Source organism: Sinocyclocheilus rhinocerous, unplaced genomic scaffold (genome assembly GCF_001515625.1).
Source record: "Sinocyclocheilus rhinocerous isolate Xijiao unplaced genomic scaffold, SAMN03320098_v1.1 scaffold829, whole genome shotgun sequence".
NCBI classification, from domain to species: domain Eukaryota; kingdom Metazoa; phylum Chordata; class Actinopteri; order Cypriniformes; family Cyprinidae; genus Sinocyclocheilus; species Sinocyclocheilus rhinocerous.
This window is the reverse complement of record NW_015635681.1, coordinates 298,981-323,858: the sequence shown is the minus strand read 5'-3', so window position 1 is coordinate 323,858 and position 24,878 is coordinate 298,981. Positions and strand designations below refer to the sequence as shown.

The 24,878-nt window shown below is 35.4% G+C and overlaps 3 protein-coding genes across 3 annotated transcripts in view; 1 reads left to right on the top strand and 2 right to left on the bottom strand.

Annotated features, from left to right (window-relative positions):
- Positions 1-2,982, top strand: part of LOC107747390 (pericentriolar material 1 protein-like) — a 40,224-nt gene extending 37,242 nt beyond the window's left edge. Inside the window, exons 35-40 of the mRNA XM_016561855.1 lie at positions 651-802; positions 894-963; positions 1,052-1,248; positions 1,350-1,442; positions 1,658-1,781; positions 1,912-2,982. Coding sequence (XP_016417341.1) covers positions 651-802; positions 894-963; positions 1,052-1,248; positions 1,350-1,442; positions 1,658-1,781; positions 1,912-1,937 — 662 coding nt within the window. The 3' untranslated portion in view covers positions 1,938-2,982. The remainder of the gene's footprint in view (positions 1-650; positions 803-893; positions 964-1,051; positions 1,249-1,349; positions 1,443-1,657; positions 1,782-1,911) is intronic.
- LOC107747389 (acid ceramidase-like) lies at positions 2,791-9,696 on the bottom strand. The gene is made up of 14 exons (XM_016561854.1): positions 9,317-9,696; positions 9,004-9,050; positions 8,472-8,562; positions 8,119-8,205; positions 7,306-7,384; positions 7,148-7,222; positions 5,751-5,796; positions 5,502-5,646; positions 5,223-5,277; positions 4,988-5,069; positions 3,840-3,971; positions 3,619-3,742; positions 3,484-3,540; positions 2,791-3,398 (listed from the first exon to the last, which is right to left on the bottom strand). Exons 1-14 carry the CDS (start codon positions 9,392-9,394, stop codon positions 3,309-3,311), a joined length of 1,188 nt encoding a protein of 395 aa, XP_016417340.1. The 5' UTR covers positions 9,395-9,696; the 3' UTR covers positions 2,791-3,308.
- Positions 9,697-10,422: 726 nt separating this feature from the next.
- LOC107747397 (protein FRG1-like) lies at positions 10,423-19,818 on the bottom strand. The gene is made up of 10 exons (XM_016561867.1): positions 19,731-19,818; positions 15,959-16,010; positions 15,338-15,411; positions 15,032-15,154; positions 12,075-12,132; positions 11,855-11,969; positions 11,608-11,712; positions 11,213-11,304; positions 11,010-11,120; positions 10,423-10,683 (listed from the first exon to the last, which is right to left on the bottom strand). The coding sequence occupies exons 1-10, from the start codon at positions 19,816-19,818 to the stop codon at positions 10,647-10,649; spliced, it is 855 nt and encodes a 284-aa protein (XP_016417353.1). The 3' UTR covers positions 10,423-10,646.
- Between the last annotated feature and the right edge of the window lie 5,060 nt (positions 19,819-24,878).

Genomic DNA, 24,878 nt, shown 5'->3' with positions numbered 1-24,878 from the left:
TGCACATTTGGGTGCATTATGCAAATATTTCCACATAGTGGGGTAGATATGTGGGGGCGTGTTAGAATGAGCCGTTTTAGGGGGGCGTGGCAGAGTCTTAACTTTGATAAAGAATATCTCTTTGGTTTTGAGACTTTAGTCTTTGCAACTTCAAGGATCTTATCTATGCACAATCAGCTTGTAACACTCCAAAGAGAAAGGAAAACTTGAAATCGCATCATATGACCCCTTTAACTTCGGGCCAGATCTCCAGGCTGCAGTTATACCCTTCTTGGTGCATGCACCCGATGAAACCGTCTATATAAAGCTTGAAGCATCAGAATCGGCATTGGTATCGGCCGATCACCATGACAAGAAATCGGTACTCAGTATCGGCTGCAAAAATCCTGATCGGAGCATCCCTATAAAAATGTTATGTTGAACTATAATGTTAATATTTTAAGTGATTACATAATGTTATTCCTTTAAATTTGCGTTATGGAAACGCCATCTAGGGTACATTGTATGCTTACTTTTCTACAGTACCTAGAGTGTTTGCTGGAGGTTGTCCATCTTATCGCCTACAGGTTGAGACTGTTCTGTAATAATATTTGACTTTGATAAGAATCTGTTTGACTTGTGTGTTGTGTGTATTGTCTTTTTTGCTTTAGGCCTGTCTAAAGCAGAGACACAGGCTCTATGCAACTACGGCAGTGGAGAAGATGAAAATGAAGTGGAGGAGATGGAGGAGTTTGAGGCTGGACCTGTTGAGGTGCAAACGTCATTACAAGCCAGCATGGACAACACTAGTGAACACAGCCAGGTGTGTTGGCATTTACACGAGAGAGCCAGTAATCTGATTCAGCTCAGACAAATGACAAACACACTAATAATGACCTGTCGTGTTGTTTCAGGGCTCTGCCTTACGAAACGAAGCCCCCCAGGAAACCAAATCAGACTTAGAAAACTCAGAAAGCAGCCAATGTATGCCTTCTTATACCATTAACATAATTGAGATTTATTGGGGTATTTACACTCCACTCATTGAATTTTGTCTCCCTTTTTCAAACAGTGAAAAACATTAAATCTGAGTCCAAAGACATGTTTCAGCCTCCAGAGGAGGGCAGAGAGGAGGCAAAAACTGGTTCGGTAGATGAAAGACGGGAGGAGGAGGAGGAGGACTGTACTGTTTCTCCAGCCCAGGAAACTCCACAGAGCTCAGATACAGCCAGTCCTGACACAGAGTCTCCAGTCATGATCAACACTGATGTATGTCTCATTCTTCTCAGCAAACATCTTTTATTTGTTCATTTAGAATGGTTTTAAAACATGTATTATATTCCTTTTTTGTTTAACTTTTTATAATAAAGGAGGCGGGATCTGGAAATACCAGCCAGAGATCAGATGAGGAAGATTTTGTGAAGGTTGAGGATCTTCCTCTTCAAATGTCTGTTCTTTGTGAGGTAAGAGCTTGAGTGATCGCTCTCTAATAGGGATGGGGCACGATAGTAAGCTTGACCAGTAAAATTCATGGAAAAAGTTAACCTATTTTTTTTGTTGAATGTCAGTCACCTGCAGTGTAGTAGCCGTGTTTTACATGTCCCTATTTTCTAAAGTGCATAAGAAATCTCCAAAGAGTGCTGGTTTTAAACATTTCCTTTGCTTGTAATTTGTACAGGAAGAGCTTTGTAAGAGGATCTCAGAAGAGCAGCAGAATAATAACTTAACAGCTGAAATTCTGAATGGAAATAAAGAAGAGATTACAGGATTGGTGGGAAATGCTCAAGCACTCAAAGAGCCTGGTAACTATTAAATGTCACTCAAACCATATGCATTGGATATTGATATTACTATGATTTGCTTATCAGCAGATATCCCTGTGATGGATGAAGAAATGTTTCACTCATAATGTAAATCATATCTGTTTTCCAGAAACCATTGGAGCTCAGAGTGCATGAGAATGGTATTTTGATCCATCTTACACTGCAAATCATCATTCATGCAACATTACTGTATAATGAGCTTAATACCTTAAGATTCCTTGGAAACAACAGCTAAGCTAAGTCTTGGTGAATTAGCCTGTCAGCATGTGTGATCTAACAGTTCAAGAGACGTTAAAGAAGTCTCTCTACACTTGTAATCGTTTTATTTGGATTGTTTTATGAAGAATGTAGGAGAGATGTTTTGAAGGGGCTCTGTCTTTAAGCCTGCAAGTACTTTTTCTGTGTTTCTTTGTTCAGCCAGAACTCTCAGTAAAAGCTCCTTCAAATGCTTCGGTTTAAGAGATGCAAATCATTTTTGTGTTCCTATGTTTAGCATGGTTTGGCTTTTGTGTTTGCATTTCTTTCTAGGATTCCTTCCCAGACCGCTATGATTATTTGCCAATGCAATACATAAAGGACAATAGATGTTTTTTTTTTTTCTGATTCAGGACAAAACTTAAGCACATTTTGAAAAAAACTAAACAAAATCCCTATTTAAATGTATTTGACTTGACCCAGAATACATAATGAAATGTGTAATGGATAGAGCAGAATCGCATATTAGCACTGGTACATTATCCTGTCCTTTCTTATTGCACTCTTTTAAATGTTTTCTCTTGCTTTTAATTTTTACCTTTTTTAAGGCATGTTGGCCAATGCTTGGGTTCTCACCCCATTTCATCTCATGTAATTCTCCAATGTTTAGATTATTAAAATAAAACATTGATTTTTACCACTTCATGCAGTGATTGCTCTCTTTATCCCATTTGCACAAAACCTGCTTTGGTAAGTGTTTATTTTGCAAAATGTTGACTGATTTCCACAAGTATTGTATCTCCATGATTTATTGATGTTATTTGTGCAAATTTGTTTATTGCTTTATGTACATTCATTTCTTTCGGTTTGATCATTTTCCTTCATGCATTTGTTAGTTAACAGCGCTGATGAGGTTAAATAAAGTTATGAGGCACCAGTAGTGTTGATTATCAAGTTGTTCCACTGTGCATATTTCTGTATGTTAATATGTAGTTACAAAAAAATGATATACAAAAATGTCAATTACATTCACAAAAATTTGAAAGAAATTGTACAATCGGTCATGCAATTATTTTTTGTTTCCATAACATGCATCTTTAGACAAGTGTTAAGTAGGCTGCCCTACTGTACCTGTTTGACAGGTTAAGCTTGATTAAAACCAATTATGTCCACAAAAGCAGACATAAACCTTTTAGCATGTAAAACTACTGATTTTTAATGGAGCTAAAATATGAATTAGATTCTTCTTTGCCTGATGCCTAAACGTACAGAAGTATGTCCCAGCAATGCAGCCTGTCCAGATGAAGTCCCTCACCACGGCATGCAGGGGTTAGGACAGTCACGGATGTAAGACTCCAGTGTTCCCTTCGACACCTCCATAAGAGTAGTGTATGTGGTCAACTGTACAGCACAATAAAGGGAAGTGTTAACAAACAAGCCATAAAATGAAATATAAAACACTAACAGTAAAAGATGATGGACCTACTTTATTTAACACTGGCTTGGTGGACAGGACATCATAGACTGTCTTTATGGAGATATCCTGTAAGGATAAAAAAAAATAAATCTAGTTAGATTTTTAATAACAGTTTAGGTCTATGTTTGCGGTGTCAAAACTCACAGCTTGCGTGGTCTGATTCATGCATTTCATAGCAGGAGTTCTGCGGTCGTCCAGAAACAGAGGCTCTTTCCAGTGGTCATAGTTAGTCTCCAACACATACCACCTGCCATTCTTCACATCCAGCCTAAAATACACAGAAAGTGTAAACTGTAATCCTGACAACCTCAAACTTACACACGCTCTTTTAACTGTATGTGTAAAGAAAAGCAACGCTCACTCACTCCAGTGGATTGATGCTGTGTGTTCTGGATCTGGTGATAATGCAGGCTTGACCCGGCTGGTTTCCTCCGAGGATGAAGTACGCTGGAGCCAGCAGCTTCGTGTCAGACAACAGAGCCTTGGCACTTTCATAGCTAAAAGAAGACGATATCCAAATAATCATCATCTTTATGAACCCAAGAAACATCCATCTGATTCTTTTGGTTTGTATTTCAATATTTAATGTTTCAAAAAATACAAATAAAAAAATTACTTAATATATACTGTCTTGTCAAAAGTTAGGAATAATTAAGATTTTGACAACACTTTAAGGACCAAGCATGAATATTACTAGCGAACTGACTATTTATTGGTACTTAAAAAGCACATATTAATCCCTTATTCTGCATTACCAGGTTTAGGTCCCTAAATCCTACCCTTACTATTAATACGCAGCAAATCAGGAGTATATTGAGACAAAAGTTGTACTTAATAGTTAGTTAATAGTGAAAATAGGACCTTAAAATAAAGTGTGACCACATTTTTTTTTAAAGATGTCGTTCTCACCAAGGCTGCATTTATTTGAAAAACAGTAACATTGTGAAATGATAACAATTTAAAAGAACTATTTTCTATCTTAATATATTTTAAAATTATTCATGTGATGTCTGAATTTCTAGCAGCCATTACTTCAGTCTTCAGTGATCATTCAGAAATCATTCTAATATGCTAATTTTGGTGCAGAATTATTATAACTTATTATTAGCATTGAAAACCATTTTTGCTGCTTAACATTTTTGTAGAACCTGTAATACAATATTTCACAATATTATTGTTTTCCTGTATTTTTTTTATATCAAATAAACGCAACCCTGGTGAGCAGAAGAGATGTTTTCTTTTAAAAATATTTGTAAAAAATCATAATTATTCCAAACTTTTGACTATAAGTAACACTATACTTGATGCTTATATTAAACTATAAAGTGATTGTAAATGCAGAGTAATGCCTTACACTCTTTAATAAAAAGTAAAGTATTATAATACATATATATGTGGTTATAATTACTTATGAAAGCATAATGCATTAGATTGTGTATTATAATTCATTAAAATACATTTATAAAGCACTATAATGCAAAAATATATATTAATATATTTATCTATAGCCAACCTAGTTGCATTCTCCAGCACAGAACGAGTCAGAAAACTCATCCACATGCCGTCTCTCTTCCCCAAGATCCACTCCAGAATCCCTATAATTCACAATAAAACATTCGAACAAAAAAGATAAGATCTAACCAAATGAAATAAGTATTTGTAAAACCTGCAAATCCTCAAGATTCAAAGCGTCAACATATTTTTGCCAATTCCTTATATGACTCAGCAAATACCAGGCAAAGGCTTACCGATGTAGCCTCCGTCCAGACTGAATCGTTCATTCATAGTGAGGGTGAAGGAGTGCTACAAAGAACAACAAAAGACAGAGACACAGTGAGAAACAGAAGCAATGTGATTACTGACCAACAATCCATGCTTTCACAATTCTCTTTCCTGTTAAATTGCAGAAGTCAAACTAAAAACAATGTGAGAGACAAAAGGGCATTGTGAATCTTGTTTTATAATTCATTCTGGATTCAAATCTAATGAACTCAGGTCGCTCATACTGATGTGAGCTCTGTCCTTACCGGATGAATACCGGTCAGCATGCCCACGTATCCTGCAAAATTAGTGGATTTAAAGACGGTCTGGTTGTTGCGTCTGAAGTCAATGTTGACAACCAGTGGCTTCAGCTTCTCTGTGATGATCCATGACCTGTTCTTCAAATCCCAACTGTAAGCAGAAGAGACCACAGAACAATATGACATCTTCTAACATTCAATCAAAACATTCTCAATAATTGAGGAAGTGGGTTAACAACAATGCACTAATCTCACCCCATGAAAAGTCCAAAGTCCAGGTTCCTTGCATGGATGAGATTGCCTATAATAAAAACAAACTTTTTTTTTTTTTTGACTACCATTCAAAAGCTTAGAGTTGGTAAGATTTTTAAAGTCTCTTGTGCTCACCAAGACTGAATTTATTTAAAAATTACAGTATTACAATTATAATTATTATTACAATTCAAAATAACTGTTTTCTCTTTAAATGTTTTTATAATTATTATTACAATTCAAAATAACCGTTTTCTCTTTCAATATATTTTAAAATATAATTTGTTCCTGTGATGGCGAAGCTGAATTTTCAGCAGTCGTTACTCCAGTCTTCAGTGTCACATGATCCTGCAGAAATAATTCTAATATGCTGATTTGGTGTTTAAGAAGCGTTTCTTCTTATTATTATTTTTTTGTGATTCATTTTTTAAAGATTCTTTGATTAATAGAAAGTTCAAAAGAACAACATTTATTTGAAATATAATTTTTTTTAGCATTATAAAAGTTTTTACTGTCACTATTGATCAATTTAATGCATCCTTACTAAATAAAAGAACTCATTTCTAAAAAATATAAAATCTTACTGACCCCAAACTTTTGACTGGTACTGTATGTCATATAATGTGTATTTTATATTTTATAACACAGATTCAATTTATTAAATATTATTAAAAAAAATGAAAATAATGTTATCTATAGACGATATACTCACCATTGACATCCTCTGCAACCAGAGAAGTGCATACGGTGAACACCTCATAAAATACATTGAAGAGCACCACCTCACCTGAGAACAAGTAATTGTGATTATAAAAACAAACTTTTTTTTTTTTTTGACTACCATTCAAAAGCTTAGAGTTGGTAAGATTTTTAAAGTCTCTTGTGCTCACCAAGACTGAATTTATTTAAAAATTACAGTATTACAATTATAATTATTATTACAATTCAAAATAACCGTTTTCTCTTTCAATATATTTTAAAATATAATTTGTTCCTGTGATGGCGTCGTTACTCCAGTCTTCAGTGTCACATGATCCTGCAGAAATAATTCTAATATGCTGATTTGGTGTTTAAGAAGCGTTTCTTCTTATTATTATTTTTTTGTGATTCATTTTTTAAAGATTCTTTGATTAATAGAAAGTTCAAAAGAACAACATTTATTTGAAATATAATTTTTTTTAGCATTATAAAAGTTTTTACTGTCACTATTGATCAATTTAATGCATCCTTACTAAATAAAAGAACTCATTTCTAAAAAATATAAAATCTTACTGACCCCAAACTTTTGACTGGTACTGTATGTCATATAATGTGTATTTTATATTTTATAACACAGATTCAATTTATTAAATATTATTAAAAAAAATGAAAATAATGTTATCTATAGACGATATACTCACCATTGACATCCTCTGCAACCAGAGAAGTGCATACGGTGAACACCTCATAAAATACATTGAAGAGCACCACCTCACCTGAGAACAAGTAATTGTGATTTAAATATAGATTTTATTTAACAGCGTTAGGCATAATAGTATGGTTTTGATGCATTTCATACCCAAAGGAACACCAGACACTGATGCTATTCCTCTGATCTCCTCATTGAACGGGTACGGCAGGGTATCCACCATCAAGGGCTGGGGACAAACACATTATAGTCCTTTTAGCAAACACTGTTCTTACTTCTCAAATTATTATTGTAGTCAATGATCAGTGACAGCTACTGTATATGTCTGATATGAGGTTTAAGATTATTGTTTACTTAAAGGGATACTGCGCGACAGATCGCTTCCGCACATGCGTCTACTATCATAGATATGAATAGATGCCCTATTCGACTGCTCCAGATACGTTGACGCGTCTGCCATTTTGGAACGTATCGCAGCCCATAGAAACAGTCACTAATGAGGCATCTACTTATATATATCTACGTCTACTATACCAGAGCACGTACACGCGTCACTGCTGGATGTTGTGAACGCGCTCAGACATTGCGGTGGATCAGAGGTAAAAAATGATATAAATACTTTTCGGTTTCTGGCACAAACCGATCGTTTCGTGTCTTAAGACCTCAATGTATCGTCACGAGCCACAGGGTTTAATTTAGTTTTGTCTGTGTATGTTTTTTGACTCTCAAAGCCGTGGAGCCCATAGACTGCCATTATATGACTGACAGACTGCAACGGTTTGAGTTAAAAATCTTTGTTTGTGTTCTACTGAAGAAACAAAGTCACCTACATCTTTGATGCCCTGGGGGTAAGCAGATAAACATCAAATTTTCATTTTTGGGTGAACTATCCCTTTAAGTCAATCATGATTAAACATCATACAAAGTGATATGTTAGACAGATGAGATTCCTTAATAACTCACCAAGTCCTTGTCTACTAGATCAATAAGCTTTCCACTGGGAACAAATGCATCTGCTAGATCTCTGATAGCCTGAATCATGCTCACCATCTAAAGGCAAAGCACATGAGCTCTTGAGCAATGGGAACACATCAGCCCTTCTCAGATCATCTGGTTTTAGGTTTGTACTGTAGACTTCAAGGTTTTCAGTTAAATTTTGGTTTAAAGTTCACAACAAAGTTCACCAACACATCAATTAAAAGAGATAAGATCTAAAATCTAAGGCAACTAATAATCAAATGACATGCCAAAAACTGTACGTTTTGCTGTAAGTGCATTCATAGATAGAGCACTGAAACAGTGATGTATGAACTCACATCATTTTTTTTGTCTGTAATGATATCTGTCCATCTTTTGCTTGGTGGTAAATCCAGATTAACAGTATACCAGGCCACATCGCCTTTAAATCTAAAAGATACAGAGATTATACAGATTTTCTTATTCTCTCTCTTCAATGAGAATTACAAACTCGTAATTACATTTTAAATCGTTCATATTAAGAGAAAATCAGGATTTAAGTTGTAATATAATTGTTATATTGATGTTTCATATTTTGTGTTTGCATAACAAGGATACATATCCACCCTGTTGTAACAAAACTCGTGACTTTGTTTCACTTCTTTAAAACTAAAGGATACATTTTTTTCTTATTGACATCAAAGACAATAAGCTGTCAAAATAAAAACTTTTGGAAATGTTTAAAATTAATTGTATATATCCGTGTTACCGTTTGTATTTTCATATACACCTGTTGTACATGTAATTGTATACTTGCACTGATTTAAATTTTGGTCTCTGACAGCAGTTTTTACAGGTTGTATAATCCATAATTTCAGTTGTCATACTCACGTTGGGCCGTTTGGAGGATACATGCCACTTCTGCACTCTTCTGTGTACTGAAATATGAACATTAGTCATTTACCACATATTTACAGTAAACTGAACTTGTGGTGTTTACTTCGCAAATTTTCTCTATGCTAACAGCTCTGCTAATTAAGGTTACAAAACATAGTAATGGCGTATAAACACAAAAAGCCCTTGCAGACAAACTAAGCCCTGCTATTATTCTAAGTTATATATCTGATATGAGTCGATATGAGGATTGCCGTAAACAAACATTTGTTTTCATAAATATCAATGACAACTTTAGTTTGTCACTTACCGGTGGTACATATTGCGAAGACGAACACATAAACATAAAAGAGAGAATAAAACAGCAAAAGTATAATTTGGTGATCATGATGAGACAAGTGCAGTGCTCCTCAGAAGAGTCTGTGAACGCGGAAGTGCCGATGATTCTCGTGACGGTTCGAGACACTGGGGGAGTTTCCTAAACAATGAGTTACTAAATAAAAGATGACTTCACATTCTGTCTTTGGGTTTGTCCCTGTTTTGTTTGAATAAGCTGTAGCATAAGTCGGTCCTACATCACCTATTAAAAAAAAAAAAAAAAAAAAAAGCCTTGTAAGGAGAAATAATAACCGCAGAATAACAACGCCGTTTTATCTCTATCGATACAAACAGGATCGGTAAAATCCACTGTTAAACAAATAGGCGAATGTATTGCGCCATCTATCGGCTGTAGAAGGAAGTGCAACAACAAGGATATAGTTTAGTAGAGCTGAGATGAAGGTTAAACAGCTCTCCAATGACTGAGCAGTTTTAATACTGTCACTATTCAAGAGCTATTAAGTACACTTAAATTACACAAAGTGCCCAAATATGCACGCTTGTTTAAATGTAATCTTGGAGTGCTTATTCATTTTGAAAATTAGTTACAAAAAAAGTCTGTTTAACTAAGATGTTACATTTAACTATCTTAAGACTACAATAATAATTTCAAAATCAATATTCAGAGTTATTAACTGCAATAATGAATGTTCATTATTAAATATCCATTAGGTCTTCAAATGTGGCTTAACATTAACAATATTTTCATTTAAATATCAAATCCTACAAAAATCACACCACATCAACACTAAATGATTTCAGTCAGAAACATTAAGGACAACCACATTTTTCCACAAGTTATTCATTCTTTTCTTTGTATGTACCATGAAAAGTGGCTTATAATAAAGAAATTGATTAAACAACTGAGATTTGAGTTTTACAATCCATTTAATATGGGGAGTTCATCAAATTTACAATCCAATATTAAAGAAATGACTGTCATTTAACAGACTACTTAGAAGGAGTTATGGTTGATGAGCCTAACTGGATGGTGAAATTTTGATAAAGTGATGGGTTTGTTGAAACCACAAGCAGTTCTGTCTTAGCCAGGTTGAGTTGAAGGTGATGGTCCGTCATCCAACAAGAAATGTCTGTTAGACATATCTAATAACAATATAACTTATAGGCTATCTAAAAACAACAACAAAACAAAACATTTTCTTGTGAAAAGTGACTAGGTTTATTATAAAAAAAAAATGGCAGTGATTCCATGCCAATGTAAAATTTAATCGATGAAGAAGAAAAAAAAAACACTTCTGGATTCACTTGCAGTATCTGTCAGCCTTCATCTTGGCTCTCCTACAAAAAAAAGAATGATTTCTTATAAACATGATAATTCAATTCAATTCATGTTTATTTGTATAGCGCTTTTCAAGATACACATCGTTACGAAGCAGTTTCACAGAAAATTTGGTAAATTTGGTCTCACACTGTAAATGTTGAAATATTTGCATATTCACAATGTTTCAAACACCACCTTGTATGATAAATCATCCAATAGAGCATATCTACATACTCTAACACCTTTTCATCCATCTAAGGGTGATTAGTTAGTTAGGCTACAGTCATTTATTATTCAGTATGAGCACAGTTTGAGGTTTTCCTCCTGAAGTCAGAGGTCTTACCTGTCTAGCAGTGCCTCGTGGAATTTTCCATCTGTTCTGGCTGTTTTCAGCAAACTGCTGTCTTCCTCATTCACCCTCAGCTTCCGATCCTGGAAACTCTGGAACTTCTTCCTGTATGTAAATTGCAAACATTCACATAAACATTTACTTCGCTGAATGCTCAATAAACGGCACAGCTTCGGTATTTTACTGCAAGCACTCACACATAGTTGACCTCACAGTTCTTGACATCACCCCTGTCTTCATCTGCTATATCGTCTTTTCTCTTCACCTCTCTTTCTGTGCATGAACGGATCTGTGGAGGACAGATAAGCATGAAAAATAATGTCTATAGTCTTCATTCCAGAAAATAGTTCTAATTTGTAACTGTATAATTTGACAGCAAGTCTTGTGTTCAGATAAAATACAATGTATGCACTGCAGTGGCCAAATCTGAATCACTGAATTATTTCTCAAAACGTTGGTGAGCTTTAGGATTACATATAATGATGTCTAAAATAGCTGTGAATCATTCTGTCCTTCAGACAACAACAACAACAACAATCTTCCCCCTTAAGCAATTCATCTTGGTGTGGACTGCGAGTTTAGAGAGATTCACCTTGATTATCTCCTCCTCTCCAGCTGTCTTGTTTTTGGCCACTATGTCTCCACTCTCACTGTACGAGATGAAACAACTGTTTGCAGCAAGCAAGGCCATTTTACCCTACAGGAAACAAGTAGAAGAAATGGTAGAAACTGAATTCAAAACTTTCGGCCAAATGTACCAGAGTTATTCACATTTCCTATACAAAATGAAGTATTTTCATTGTGACTGGTGAATTGATTTGATTGACAGATTCACTCACATCCTGAAACACTGGTTCCCACTGCTCCCTGGAGCCGATGGCATCTGATCGAGCAACCACAACACCGTCTGAGTTTATACCAAAATACTTCCCGTAGCCTGACTTTAGTGCTATCCTACACACCAGCGAAAGGGATAAGAAAAATTAGTTACATGATCAATTTAACTTAATTAGTTATGAAATATTACAATTAATTTACAACTTTGGTTATGATCTTTACCTGGAGTCTGAGAGTCTGATGGCAGTAAACTGTTCTGGAGGATCTGGGCCTTCATCATCTGCAAACATAAAACATATGTATTTTTAAACTTGTATACACTACCATAAAAAAAACCTTTATTTTATTTAAAGTCATCTCCTATGCTCAAAAAGGCTACAGTTTTTTGATCATTTCAGTTAAAAGAGTAATTTTGTGAAAATGTCATTTATTCCTGTGATGGCAAAGCTGAATTAAAGTTTAATTAAATTAACTATAATTATTATAATTAAAAACTATAGCATTTATTTAAAATAGGAATCTTTTGTAAATAAATAAATCTTTTTGTAATCTTTTACAAATGTATTTACTGTAAATTATTGTAAAATATTGTCTTTAATGTCTTTTTTGATGAACTTAAATACATCCTTGCTGAATAAGAGCATTAATATATTTCAGTATGTAATTCTTAAACAAATCTTACTTGACGTCAAATGTTTAATAGTAGACTGTATTCACTGCATACAATTGCACTATTACAGGAGACGAATCTGTGACTGCCATTTCTATACCACAAAAGACGTCAGAGCTGGCACACATTTATAACTGAATAATTTCCATGTCATCATAATTTTCACAGCTGAACATATATAAGGACATGAAACAGCGATGGGAAATTCTGCTATAATAATATCAAATACAGAGAACAAAGAAAAGTTTTGTAGCTAAACTACGAGCCTTGCAGTATTTTAACAGTAGTTTGTTCTTCAACCATGAATGACTGAACAAAAGGAAGAGTAAACCTGAACGCTGATATTCTATTCTATCTGCTGTAGACATGATGAACTCGTGAATATTTTAAGATATTGAATTCTGCAAGAGCATTCAAGTGATATGCTCGAAGAGTTACAGAGCAGTGTGTGTGTCCATGTTTTTCCCTGGAGTGGTAATCATACAGATGCATTGGTCATGAAGTGGTGTCAATAGCGGTTTCAGTCATTCATTTAGTAATTTCAGGTCTCAACCGCTAAATTAAATTGATTTTAGAGAGCGTGCACAAATTTTATGGTGCTCCCAGAGTGATACAGAGGCCGATCCTTACAACCAGCGGTCAGTGTGAAGCAGAAAATAAGGCTGGAAAGAAAAACAATCGTAAACAACTCCTTCTGGTGATTGGACTATGAAATTGCTCTGTGCTTTGCATGAACGGCTACGGTAATAGCGACTGACGATCCATAACATTATTCAGGTTTTTAAATCCCACACTGAGAGCAAAAGAAAAACACCAGCACCTAGCCATCTCTACTTTTGAGAGACTTATTTGTTCCGCACTATTAGAGGGACCTTTTCAATTTAAAAGGCAATATAAAAGCTGCATGGCATGGCTGAAAAAAATACAATGCAGTATAATTGCAGAGAAAGATTTGCCTGTTGCCTGAAAATAATGCAAAGGGAGCTTGTAAAATGCATTTTAAAACATGGGCCTTTAAAATAAAACATTATATTTCCAATTAAGATTCTAGTTTTCAAATCATTTTAAATCTCACCACTATATAAATGCACTTGATCATGGGCCGCCCACAACCTTTGTAACTTCAAGGCCCACTACTGTGAAATTCAATATTATAAGGCCATCCTACACAGGCAATAATTTTTGTACCTCTTTACCTCTGCTCAAGTAACAATTTTTACATTTTTTTTTTTTTATTATTTAATAATGTTCCTTGAGGTCCACTTATTAGTAATTTCAGGTCTCAACCGCTAAATTAAATTGATTTTAGAGAGCGTGCACAAATTTTATGGTGCTCCCAGAGTGATACAGAGGCCGATCCTTACAACCAGCGGTCAGTGTGAAGCAGAAAATAAGGCTGGAAAGAAAAACAATCGTAAACAACTCCTTCTGGTGATTGGACTATGAAATTGCTCTGTGCTTTGCATGAACGGCTACGGTAATAGCGACTGACGATCCATAACATTATTCAGGTTTTTAAATCCCACACTGAGAGCAAAAGAAAAACACCAGCACCTAGCCATCTCTACTTTTGAGAGACTTATTTGTTCCGCACTATTAGAGGGACCTTTTCAATTTAAAAGGCAATATAAAAGCTGCATGGCATGGCTGAAAAAAATACAATGCAGTATAATTGCAGAGAAAGATTTGCCTGTTGCCTGAAAATAATGCAAAGGGAGCTTGTAAAATGCATTTTAAAACATGGGCCTTTAAAATAAAACATTATATTTCCAATTAAGATTCTAGTTTTCAAATCATTTTAAATCTCACCACTATATAAATGCACTTGATCATGGGCCGCCCACAACCTTTGTAACTTCAAGGCCCACTACTGTGAAATTCAATATTCTAAGGCCATCCTACACAGGCAATAATTTTTGTACCTCTTTACCTCTGCTCAAGTAACAATTTTTACATTTATTTATTTTTATTATTTAAATATGTTCCTTGAGGTCCACTTATAATGTTAGCAATAGTTATTTTTCATAATCATATATTCTCAACAACTAAAATCTTTCCTCATTTTGACCCTTTGTCTGAAATGCTCCATTTTAATGCTGCGTCTCTTTTAAGGCTCACCAGTAAACAGCCACCTATGATTGGCTAACGTCACTGCATTACATCAAAACAATTAGTACATTAAAATACAGTACAGTTACTTTGTAGAGGAAAGAATAGAGATACATGTTTATCAAAGGTGTTTCTGATGCCATAAAAGGCCTCCAGATACAGATTTTTTTGACCGTGGACACTTAAACTCACTACTAACTTGCACAACTAGCCTATAACTTTTTAAGGAAACATGAGTTTAAAACACTGAAGTGAGCACTCTTAAGAGTTAAGAAATATGATGTATACATGTTTTTAACTGATTTTGAATGTTAATTTGTGAAATTTGTTTTAACAACATAAACTGAGCTGCCTGCAGCCGCAAATTTCAGGAGTTTAGTGAGGTAAATAAAATCAGCACCTTTATGTGGAGCTCCTACAGTGAAGAGTCCAGTATCCATTGCATGAATGTAGGAGTTTTTGTGCATCTCAATGGCCACTGTTCCTGTGATCTCACCAAAACTCTTCACTGACCACCAGCCTCCTGATGAGACACATTCAGAAATACACACACTTCATGTAATGAATAATAGGCAGTACCAACAACAATATAGCTATTATGCAGATCATACAGCATTTACAAAAACTAATTCTGCGCTAGTCAATGAATCTATTTATCTATGAATGATATATTTTATAACTCCATGGGCAAAGTGACAATATATACCAACGATATCCATCTTATCTTCATCATCATCTCGTTTTCTCTTCTTGTCCTTGTTCTTGTTCTTTTTCTTCTTTCTGCACAATATGGAAGGTGCAGGTCATTTAATATTAACGCTAGCGTAAAACAATCTGATATTAACATAACTCTTTGCATACGCAGCTGCTTAACTTACATCAATTAGGACAGTAAGTTAATTAACGTAACTGTAAACATTAATGAGAAATGATACAACTTTGGTGGAACGCACATTCTATTATTTATCCCTCATGACATTTAAAATTGAAAATATTTTTATTTTTAAACCTAATAGCAGTTACCCTTGCTGGACCTGTTTTGTCCCATGTCTCAAGAATGACTGCTAGACGTTTTATGAATACTGTGAATTCGACACACTTTTTCACACACTTGAGTATAGTAGGAGGAAGGCATGCATATTCACTTGCTGCCTCAGTCGAGTGCACTTGACTTGACCTTCCATTTCCAGCGTGATGGATGAAGGAACTTTTTTTTTTCTTGACTCAGTATTTGATTGAACTGCCAAATGATGAGACATTTTACACAAAATTAAAAAGGTAACTAAACATCTGAAGGTAAATTTTCTACTTAGAAAAAAGTACATACTTTTCTTTAATGGACCATTTGTATCTCTTTGACATGCCTACACCATTAACCCCTATAAAAACAAAATTGGGGGTCAGATTTAAATCATGTATTGCACTGCATATTCTATACACATTTTATTGATCATCTGGTTAGTATAGTATAGTAGTCCAATATTTATTTTAAAATGTAATAATTACATTGCATTAAATGCCATAGCCAATTTATAGACTAATCACTACTTGGCGAGTTTTAATTTTGGATCCTGCATATGAGTAAGCTGCAGACATTTACATATGTGGGAATAACATTTTTTTTTTTTAAATACTGTTTTTACAAAATAGAATGTCTCCAAAAGCAGGTCTTGGGAGGTATTGTTCGATTTAGCTCAAATCTAGGTACACATTTGTCACATTTGTAAAAATACAGAATGTTTTTAGTTAGGGTTAGGGTGTAGTTTAAAGTCAGGTTATAGTATTTATAGCTAGCTTTGTATAGAATCAATAGAAGTCTATTGAATATGTGTGTGGGTGTGTGGTGTCAAGGTATTCTCCATGTGGACCAAATGTTCCCACAAGGATAGTAAAACCTGATTTTTATTTTTTTTGCAGGGACAACATTTCAGGCCCCTTGAGGAAAACAATTTATAAATCATAAGGTTTTTTTTTTTTTTCTGTAAAAATGCAGAAAGTGTTCAGTGAAGGTTGTGTTTAGGGGTAAGGTTATGGTTAGGAGATAGAATATACAGTTTGTAAAGTATAAAAATCATTATTTCTATGATGAGTCCTCATAAAACACATAAACCCAAGATGTGTGTGCAAGCTTATGTTGCTCCTACAATGGTTTTAAATCACAGGGTGTGTCAGAAAGGATAGGTCATTGCCAGATTGGTTATCAGACCGGAGGGAGGAGCCAAGGCAGTGTGTCTCCAGGCCCTTTTCTCTCCAGACACAGCGTCTGCCATGAGTGAGCCACCATTTAAACCAAAATAGCTCTGAACATTGCAAAGCCCTCTTATTTAAAACCTCAGCAGACCACTGTAATAACGAAACGCTGGAGTACAAACACACACAATGTGGAGTCTCTACTGTGTCAATCATTTCAATACATCCTTTTAAAGGGGTCATATGATGCTGCTAAAAAGAACATTATTTTGTGTATTTGGTGTAATGAAATGTGTTTATGTGGTTTAAGGTTCAAAAAACACATTATTGTCCACATACTGTACATTATTGTTTCTCCTCTATGCCCCGCCGTTCTGAAACGTGTCGATTTTTACAAAGCTCATCGGTCTAAAAAAGCGAGGTGTGCTGTGATTGGCCAGCTATCCAGTGCGTTGTGATTGGCCGAATACCTCAAGCGTGTGACGGAAGTGTTACGCCCCTTACCATATTGTGATGATGCCCTGTCAGCATCAGGCCGGAGCGATGATTCAAAAACATGAAAACCCATTATAAAAGAGGCATTCGTTGAATCCAGTGGGGACATAATTATGGATTATAATAACTTATACTGTCTTTTTACGCGTTGCGTTGCATCGCGCCGCGTAAACATAAAACCATGTCTGCATGTGTGAAAAATATCTCTTTGGATCTGAGACTTTAGTCTTTGCAACTTTACAAATCTTCTTTATGCACCAAGAGCTTGTAACACTCCAAAGAGAAAGGAAAATTTTAAATCGCATCATATGACCCCTTTAAAGGCCAATTAAATCAATCAGTTCAAATCAGTTACACAGGAGCGGCCCACCGAGGATCAAGCTCTGCTAATGACAATCATTAAAAGGTGGCCTGTTGAAGAACTGGTCAGAGCATGCAATAAATCATAGTGTGACACTGCCAGGAAGTAAAATAAACAAGACAGCTGCGTTTTGGGCAGACTTTAAATTCAAACAGGAGAATGAGTTGAACAGGGTGACTGGAGGAACAGCAAAGGCAGCTTGCATGTGGTTAGACTAGGCATAAAACATAATTGATTCCAGATATCCCAGACAGACACTGACACACACAGAGCACATTAACCTGCTAAAAATGGATGCCAACATTATTTTCCTTAAAAAATGGTGGCTTACATCAAAAGCTAAATATTATGCATATCAGTCGTATCAGATTATAATCTTCTGAAAGTATTGCAGTAGACACGCTTAATCGTAAGTGATAAGACTAAAGGAGCAGAACGGGCGGCTTTGGTGATGGGACTGTTTAATGAGATGTTTGTATCCATTTTCGGTGTCTTTCTCTTGTCCTTGTTGAAAGGCTTTTTGTCTCTATGTTCGGCCTGCCCCATTACCTCCATCTTTCAAGTGGAATAGAGAATTTATCATCCTTAGCAAGCATCAACGTGGTATCAGACACAAAGCAATTGGGGATGGCGAGGAGGAAGAGCGAGGGAAAGATGGCTTAATATATAGTCTAATGAGCTTAGTGTTTCATTTCCTCCCATGGTGCCAGTCATCAGTCAGGTGGTTGGCTATAGATAGCGATTGGTCTTACTTTCAAAGTAATATAGCTAAGCCATGATACAGTGCCAACAAGAACAGAATGGCTGACAGCATATCATTGGGAACAAGTATAAGCTTATAAACAAAAGATCATATGCTTCTGTAAGTCAGACCAACCCCTCATAGACTTTTTCCTTTCATTAAAATATTTAGTTAATATTTATATATTTTTAAATATGTACTATTTTAATGAATGTGTTTTTTAAATATAAAATATAAGATATTTTTTTCCAGTCTGATGGGTTTAAAAGCTCAGGATAGTCACTAGGTCATGATGTCATTTCCTTGCTGCTCCAGAATGATTAGTCACATGACATTTAGGCTCATGTGATTGGCTCAAAAACAACTTTGCCTATAACTGAGTGCCCATGAGCAAACATGGCAGATTTCATATCATATACTTCCAGGATTGGTGGGGTGTGTGATTGATGAACTTCATAGCTGAATGAGTTCAGATGAGCCAAACGCAATTAAACACACACATAAAAATGCCAATGTTAGTGAGGAAATGCATTTAATCATTGGCATGAATGTCTACTCTGAAGCCAGCTGTTATTTTTAGCCAGAATAATCAAGGAACTAAAATCACAAACTTTGCTGCTGTGATTTAGAAGCTGCTTCTAAATCACAACTAAAAACAAAAATTAAGATCAAAACGTGACATGTTTATGAGCCAGCACATGCTGCTTCTCGCTGTGCCTGGGGAAATAGTTAGGGACTGAGCCAAATTTAATTTGGTGACTGCAATGAATTTTGTAGAACAATGTGATTTGCAGAGATTTGAGGTAGCCTATGCTTCGTAACTTCACATATGTACCTTGCTTCTTTCTTTGTATGTCTCAATTTTTTCTGTTTATGGTGTGGCAGTGTACAGCAGCGTACTGTGGTTGCTTGTACTGTTAGTAAAATTCTCTGCAGACACAGGAGTGTTGAGAAGATAACGCCGCCCCCGTGAGGTATTACAAAGAAAATTGCTGTGCACAAGACGCCGTCAGGCTCTCTTACCGAAAACCTCCGATGGGAACTGTGCGTTCCGATATTTGACAGTGACTGACAGAGGAAATAAGGGGGAGGGGGAGTGCACACAGGGCCGGAGAATGCAGCTGCTAATGGGACCGCCGCAGCACCTCCGCGTTGCAGACAGTAAGTGATTTTTGGGCTGGCAGGCAGGAGCAGCTCGGTAGCTCAGGGTCTGTGTGTCTCTCTGCCGTTGTGTTAATGAGAAATGATTTGAGCTGGAGAAGAATGATTGACGGTGAAGAGCAGGTGGTCGACACAGAGGTGTGAGCTTACCATGTCCATCCACTTTTTGCTGTTTATAGATGTCAGATTCCCTCTCGTCCCCGTACACACTGGATACAGTCTTTTGAGGGTCTTGCATCAATGTGTGCATCGATTCAAGAGAGCCTTTCCTCCATGTAACCGAATCTCTAGAGTGCCACCTTCACCCTCAGGCTAAATCCAGGATATAATGTCACATTTTGTGAGGTTAACAAGTTGCCTCTCATGACGCTGACCCAGTGATTAAGCTGTGGGTTGAAGCCTTCAGGAGGTGAGCTATAGCTTTAGGTTTTGCTGACAAGTAATTTGACAAATAACTGCAGAGAAATGCACATTTGGGAGTTTAGTCAAGGCAGCTCCAATATAACACAATTTACAGCAGAATCTACAGTAAAGAAAAACATGCTTGCTTTGTTGAAATAAAGCCAGTTTGAGATCAGGTGTAGCAACAGAGTATGAAAAATGTACTCTTTGGCCAATGGGAAAGCCTCACCGGTTTGGGTTTTGGTAACAGAGCTGTTTGGACAATAGCTTCAGGCACAGGAAACTGGACTGAAAGGCGGTATATCGAAGACCTTTGAAAGAGTTTTCTCCTCTGTCATGGGTCTCTACCCTCAAACAGACTACAAGCTAGAGTCACTTTAGGGCTCAGCCAATTTCTCACTAAATGTGATTTGGAGGGGAAGAGATCGCAGCATGAATAACTAGCCGTGAAATTTCCCTCTCAACACTTCTGGAGGAGGTAACAGACCAGGTTTCTCCGGCCCCATCCTTTCTATTCTATTTTCCTTCTCTCTATGTATCCTTTTACAAGAGGATTTGTTCAGCCTTTCCTTCACAAACCATATACCTTCCAATATCTGCGAAATTTACGGTAAAAACATCAGCTGTTGTAGCCAGAACTTTACCATAAAAAATATGATAGCAACATTTTAGGTTGAATGTTAAAACTTCTTTTTAAGTTTTACGGATTAAATTTACAGTACAATAAAGTATATTTCATTAAGTGATATCATGTTAATATACCAACTGACTGAAATAATAAAATCTATTTTGTACCTTTATAATACACTGACAAAAAATGAATAAAAAATAATAATAAAACAAAACTTTTGGAAATGTCTTTAAAAAGGTATTAATCAAACATTGGTGGGAGAATATCCTTGATTGGGTGATATGACCTTGATTGCAAAAAATTGCTAAAATCTCCACTGTGAATATGCACAATTTTCTTTTTAAGTTTTACGGATTAAATTTACAGTACAATAAAGTATATTTCATTAAGTGATATCATGTTAATATACCAACTGACTGAAATACTAAAATCTATTTTGTACCTTTATAATACACTGACAAAAAATGAAACAATGAAGAAGCGATATCACATGTATCTCTTACACACGCTGAGGTAAATAATACAGTATATAGAAGTATGTTCCCACAGTCACGCACACAAATATACCATCATGGTAACACATATGATACTTAAAAATGCAATAAACAACATAATATGTAAAGTAAAACCCTAATGTACATAAGTGGTAAGAAACAAAAACAGAGGAAATGGTTATTTTAATGAAAAACCACTGAACGTGAAGTTTCACAGTTCACACAGAGAATTGACTGTTTTTCACTGTAAATTTTAAGATGACTTGTTCACTTCCAAAAACTGTAAATTTAACAGTATTTTATGGTGAAATGTCCCATTAGATGTATTATAGTTTTTCACCCTATAAGGAAACTTACCTTTAGGCAATGAACAGGTTTTTACAGTCTCTTGGCATTGAAATTACAATGATTTTTACATTGTACCTTCTCATAAGTTTCATTTCAGCTGTGACTGCAACATAAACAAAACATCTTCCATCTAATGCAGCCTATGGTGGTCGGTAAAGTCAGACAGAATAGAAAATCCAAACATTTATTGGGTGGGGTGGTACACAAATCATGAAATCATGGTAATCAAATAATGAATCCCCATCCCAAAATGCAGGGTAGAGTTAATAAATGTTGAATTATGCATTCAGACTCTTTTTAGAGGTTAAAGTACCACAAGTCTCCTTATAATTACAAGTTATCAACAGTGACCAAACCCATCATTTTAGCGATCCACAAAAATGCACTCACTCATAAACTGCTCTATTTATCATTGACTGTTTCCCTCTCTCTTGCACACACATGCAGACTTACAAGACATTTTCAACACACACACAACATCTGTTAAAGCATATCTGTCATTAACATAGTGAGAGAGTTGCTGAATAAGTCACAAGTTAGACTGACAGATTCCACTTTCCTTCCAAGTGTCATTACCACGTTTAGTTGTAAAAAACATACACACCAAAACAAACACACATTACACAAGTATATCACAAACACCTAATCGTGTGTGTGATAGATGTTAACTCTATTTCTGTGATACTTCTGAACGGTTTTTATTAGTTTTTAAACATCTATAAGCATAACATATAAATTATATTACAAATAGACAAATAAGTAGGAAATAATGTATATTACGTTCATACATGTGCATATAAAAAAATGTAAAAAGCAACTTGCAAGAACATAGCAATAAAGTTGTGAATGTTTACATGTCGGCTAACATCCTTGAATACCGAGTTATGGTCTTCTTACAGGCTACAAGAGATATCTTACATAGATATCGATCATTTAGGTACTATGCCTTTAATATTTCCAAGAAGCAAAGAAATGAAGGTTCTAGGGATTTTATACCCAAACACTTCAGACATAGTCACCTGCACATCAACACAGAAAAACTACATTTTCTCAATAAAATATAATATATAATAAAGCAATTAATATAATATAAAATAATAATAATAAAAAATAGTAATAAAAGAAAACTTTTAGAAATGTCTTTAAAAAGGTATTAATCAAACATTGGTGGGTGGAAGAATATCCTTGATTGGGTGATATGACCTTGATTGCAAAAAAATCTCCACTGTGAATATGCACAATTTTCTGTGGAGCTGAAATTATGTGATGCAGTTTAGGCTATTTGGAACTATATGTGCGTGCAACTGAATGAATGAATGATAGATAGATAAAAGTTTAACTAGAAATGAATGGACATTAGGAATTCTCTAATCAGACAACTCTTACAGTGATCAATGCAGTGATTGCCTTCTGAGGGCATGCAGCTCAAATATGAGTTTTTCCCCCCTGCAATATCCCCAACACATGCATTTGATCTTTCTCAGACAATTTCAGAAAACGAGAAACGAGCTTTGAAAGTTTCTCAAAGTATTTCACTCAATGAAATTTATGGCAGTGAAGGAGAAAGCTTACCTCAGTCTCCTCTCAAGTTTCACACTGAGACTCCTTCTTCTTTGGGAAGCTATGTATATCTAACTTTGTCTCTCTGTACTAGTTCTGGTAGTGACAGAGCAAAGCACACATTCAGTCAGAGCACAGCTCTCATTTGTGTCATCAAGCACATGAGAGTTCGCATCATAACTCACATCTGTCTTTTTGCCTATAGCATTCAATCTCTGCGGAGTAAATCTCAGTGAGTCTGTAGGGGGCAGTATGTGCTTGCACTTGGCATTAACGGAGCACTCGATTATCTGGTTATGCACTGGGATTTGCAACACTGCAATATTGAGCAATACTACATCCATGTGCCATCTTGCACATCATTGATATATGTCCCACTCTTCGATCATTAATCTTATATGATGACTACTACATAGCAGATTGTTTTTTTATGATTATCTTGGGTAGTCACACAATAAATAGTATTAAACAGTATATTCAACCTCACCTTCAGCCATTTGTCACACTTAACAGCCATAACTAAATTCAGCAAATCTTCAGATATGAAACTGTGATGAAATCTGCTACCTAAACCCCCTAAAAGAAAGAAAGAAAGAAAAGGTTTCATGGTTCTGTTGTTGGAGGCATGACAAATTACATGTAGTATTGTTTATCTGAATGCAGCTTATCTCTTCATGCCTTTCAGCAGTTAGTTGGGAAATAAGGTGTTGGAAAGACCTGAAATGGTCAAAGTACAATATCAAGGTTTTTTAAGGTACTGCTAGTGCCCTAGTTATTGAATACCCAGGTGATACGGAAGCAGCGATTTGCATAGGTAAAAAAATCCAGAGGTTGAGAGGGTTTTGGAGGAGGTTGCTGAGTTCAGCTGCAGTGCTTTGTTGTACTAATGCAGTTCCTTGTTTATTTCAGTACATCATGCTAACAAAACACTTTTGGAGTGCTTTTGATGTACTTGAATAATACGAGAACCATGCAATGCAAAACTCTTCATAACAATAAATACTCCAATGAATTCTGAATAAAAACAGTGCTGATAGCCTATGACCCATTTCTTAAAGGCACAGTTCCAACAAAAAAAATTAAAATGTGTCATCATTTAATCACGGAAACCATTCTTCACCAAACAGGAAATGTTCTTAGAACTTAGCTGACATCTGCCAAGGTTCTCTCAAAATTATGAAAAAAAAAAAAAAAAAACCATCTAGTAACATTAACAGAATGTTGGTAGCACTTTATTTTACAGTCCTGTTACTCATGTACATACAGTACTATGTACTTATTATACTAATTACAATATCTAGGTAATAACTAGGTACTAATCTTGAACCTATCCCTAAACCTAACCCTACCCTATGTAGTTACCTATATTACCAGTACTTTCTTAGGTTGGTACACTGCAAGTACACTGTAAGTACATGTAAGTGCACGTACTGTAAAATAAAGTGCAACCAGAATGCCCTTTTAAAAATAAAGGTTCATAGAAGAACCTTTTTTTGTCTAAATGGTTCTAAAAGAACCTTTAACATCTGAAAAAAACTTTCTGTTTCACAAAAGGTTCTTTGTGGCGAAAGAAGGTTCTTCAGATTACAAAAAGCTAAGAAAGAGATGGTTCTTTAAAGAACCTTTGACTGAATGTTTCTTTGTGGAACCAAAAATGGTTCTTCTATGGCATCGCTGTGAAGAACCTTTTAAGCACCTTTATTTTTAAGAGTGTGTTTATGCAAAGTTATCTAGTCTTTAATGATGTTCTCAAAACGTTAGCACAAAAACATTATAGTATAAACATTTAAAAAAACTGGATGTATTAAGTGTTTAGAGAACATTCAGAAATTTTTATAACTTGAACATTAGCAAAGTGTTCTG

Excerpts from the sequence above, each read along its gene's own strand:
- LOC107747389 (XM_016561854.1), bottom strand. The coding sequence starts at position 9,394 with ATGATCACCAAATTATACTTTTGCTGTTTTATTCTCTCTTTTATGTTT. Across the intron at positions 7,223-7,305 it reads AGTGTCTGGTGTTCCTTTGG|GTGAGGTGGTGCTCTTCAAT; the intron begins GTATGAAATGCA and ends ACTTGTTCTCAG. Across the intron at positions 3,972-4,987 it reads GTGCTGGAGAATGCAACTAG|CTATGAAAGTGCCAAGGCTC; the intron begins GTTGGCTATAGA and ends GTCTTCTTTTAG.
- LOC107747397 (XM_016561867.1), bottom strand. The coding sequence starts at position 19,818 with ATGCAAGACCCTCAAAAGACTGTATCCAGTGTGTACGGGGACGAGAGG. Across the intron at positions 16,011-19,730 it reads GCAAAAAGTGGATGGACATG|GGGTTAATGGTGTAGGCATG; the intron begins GTAAGCTCACAC and ends TTGTTTTTATAG. Across the intron at positions 15,155-15,337 it reads AGATAAGATGGATATCGTTG|GAGGCTGGTGGTCAGTGAAG; the intron begins GTATATATTGTC and ends GTGTCTCATCAG.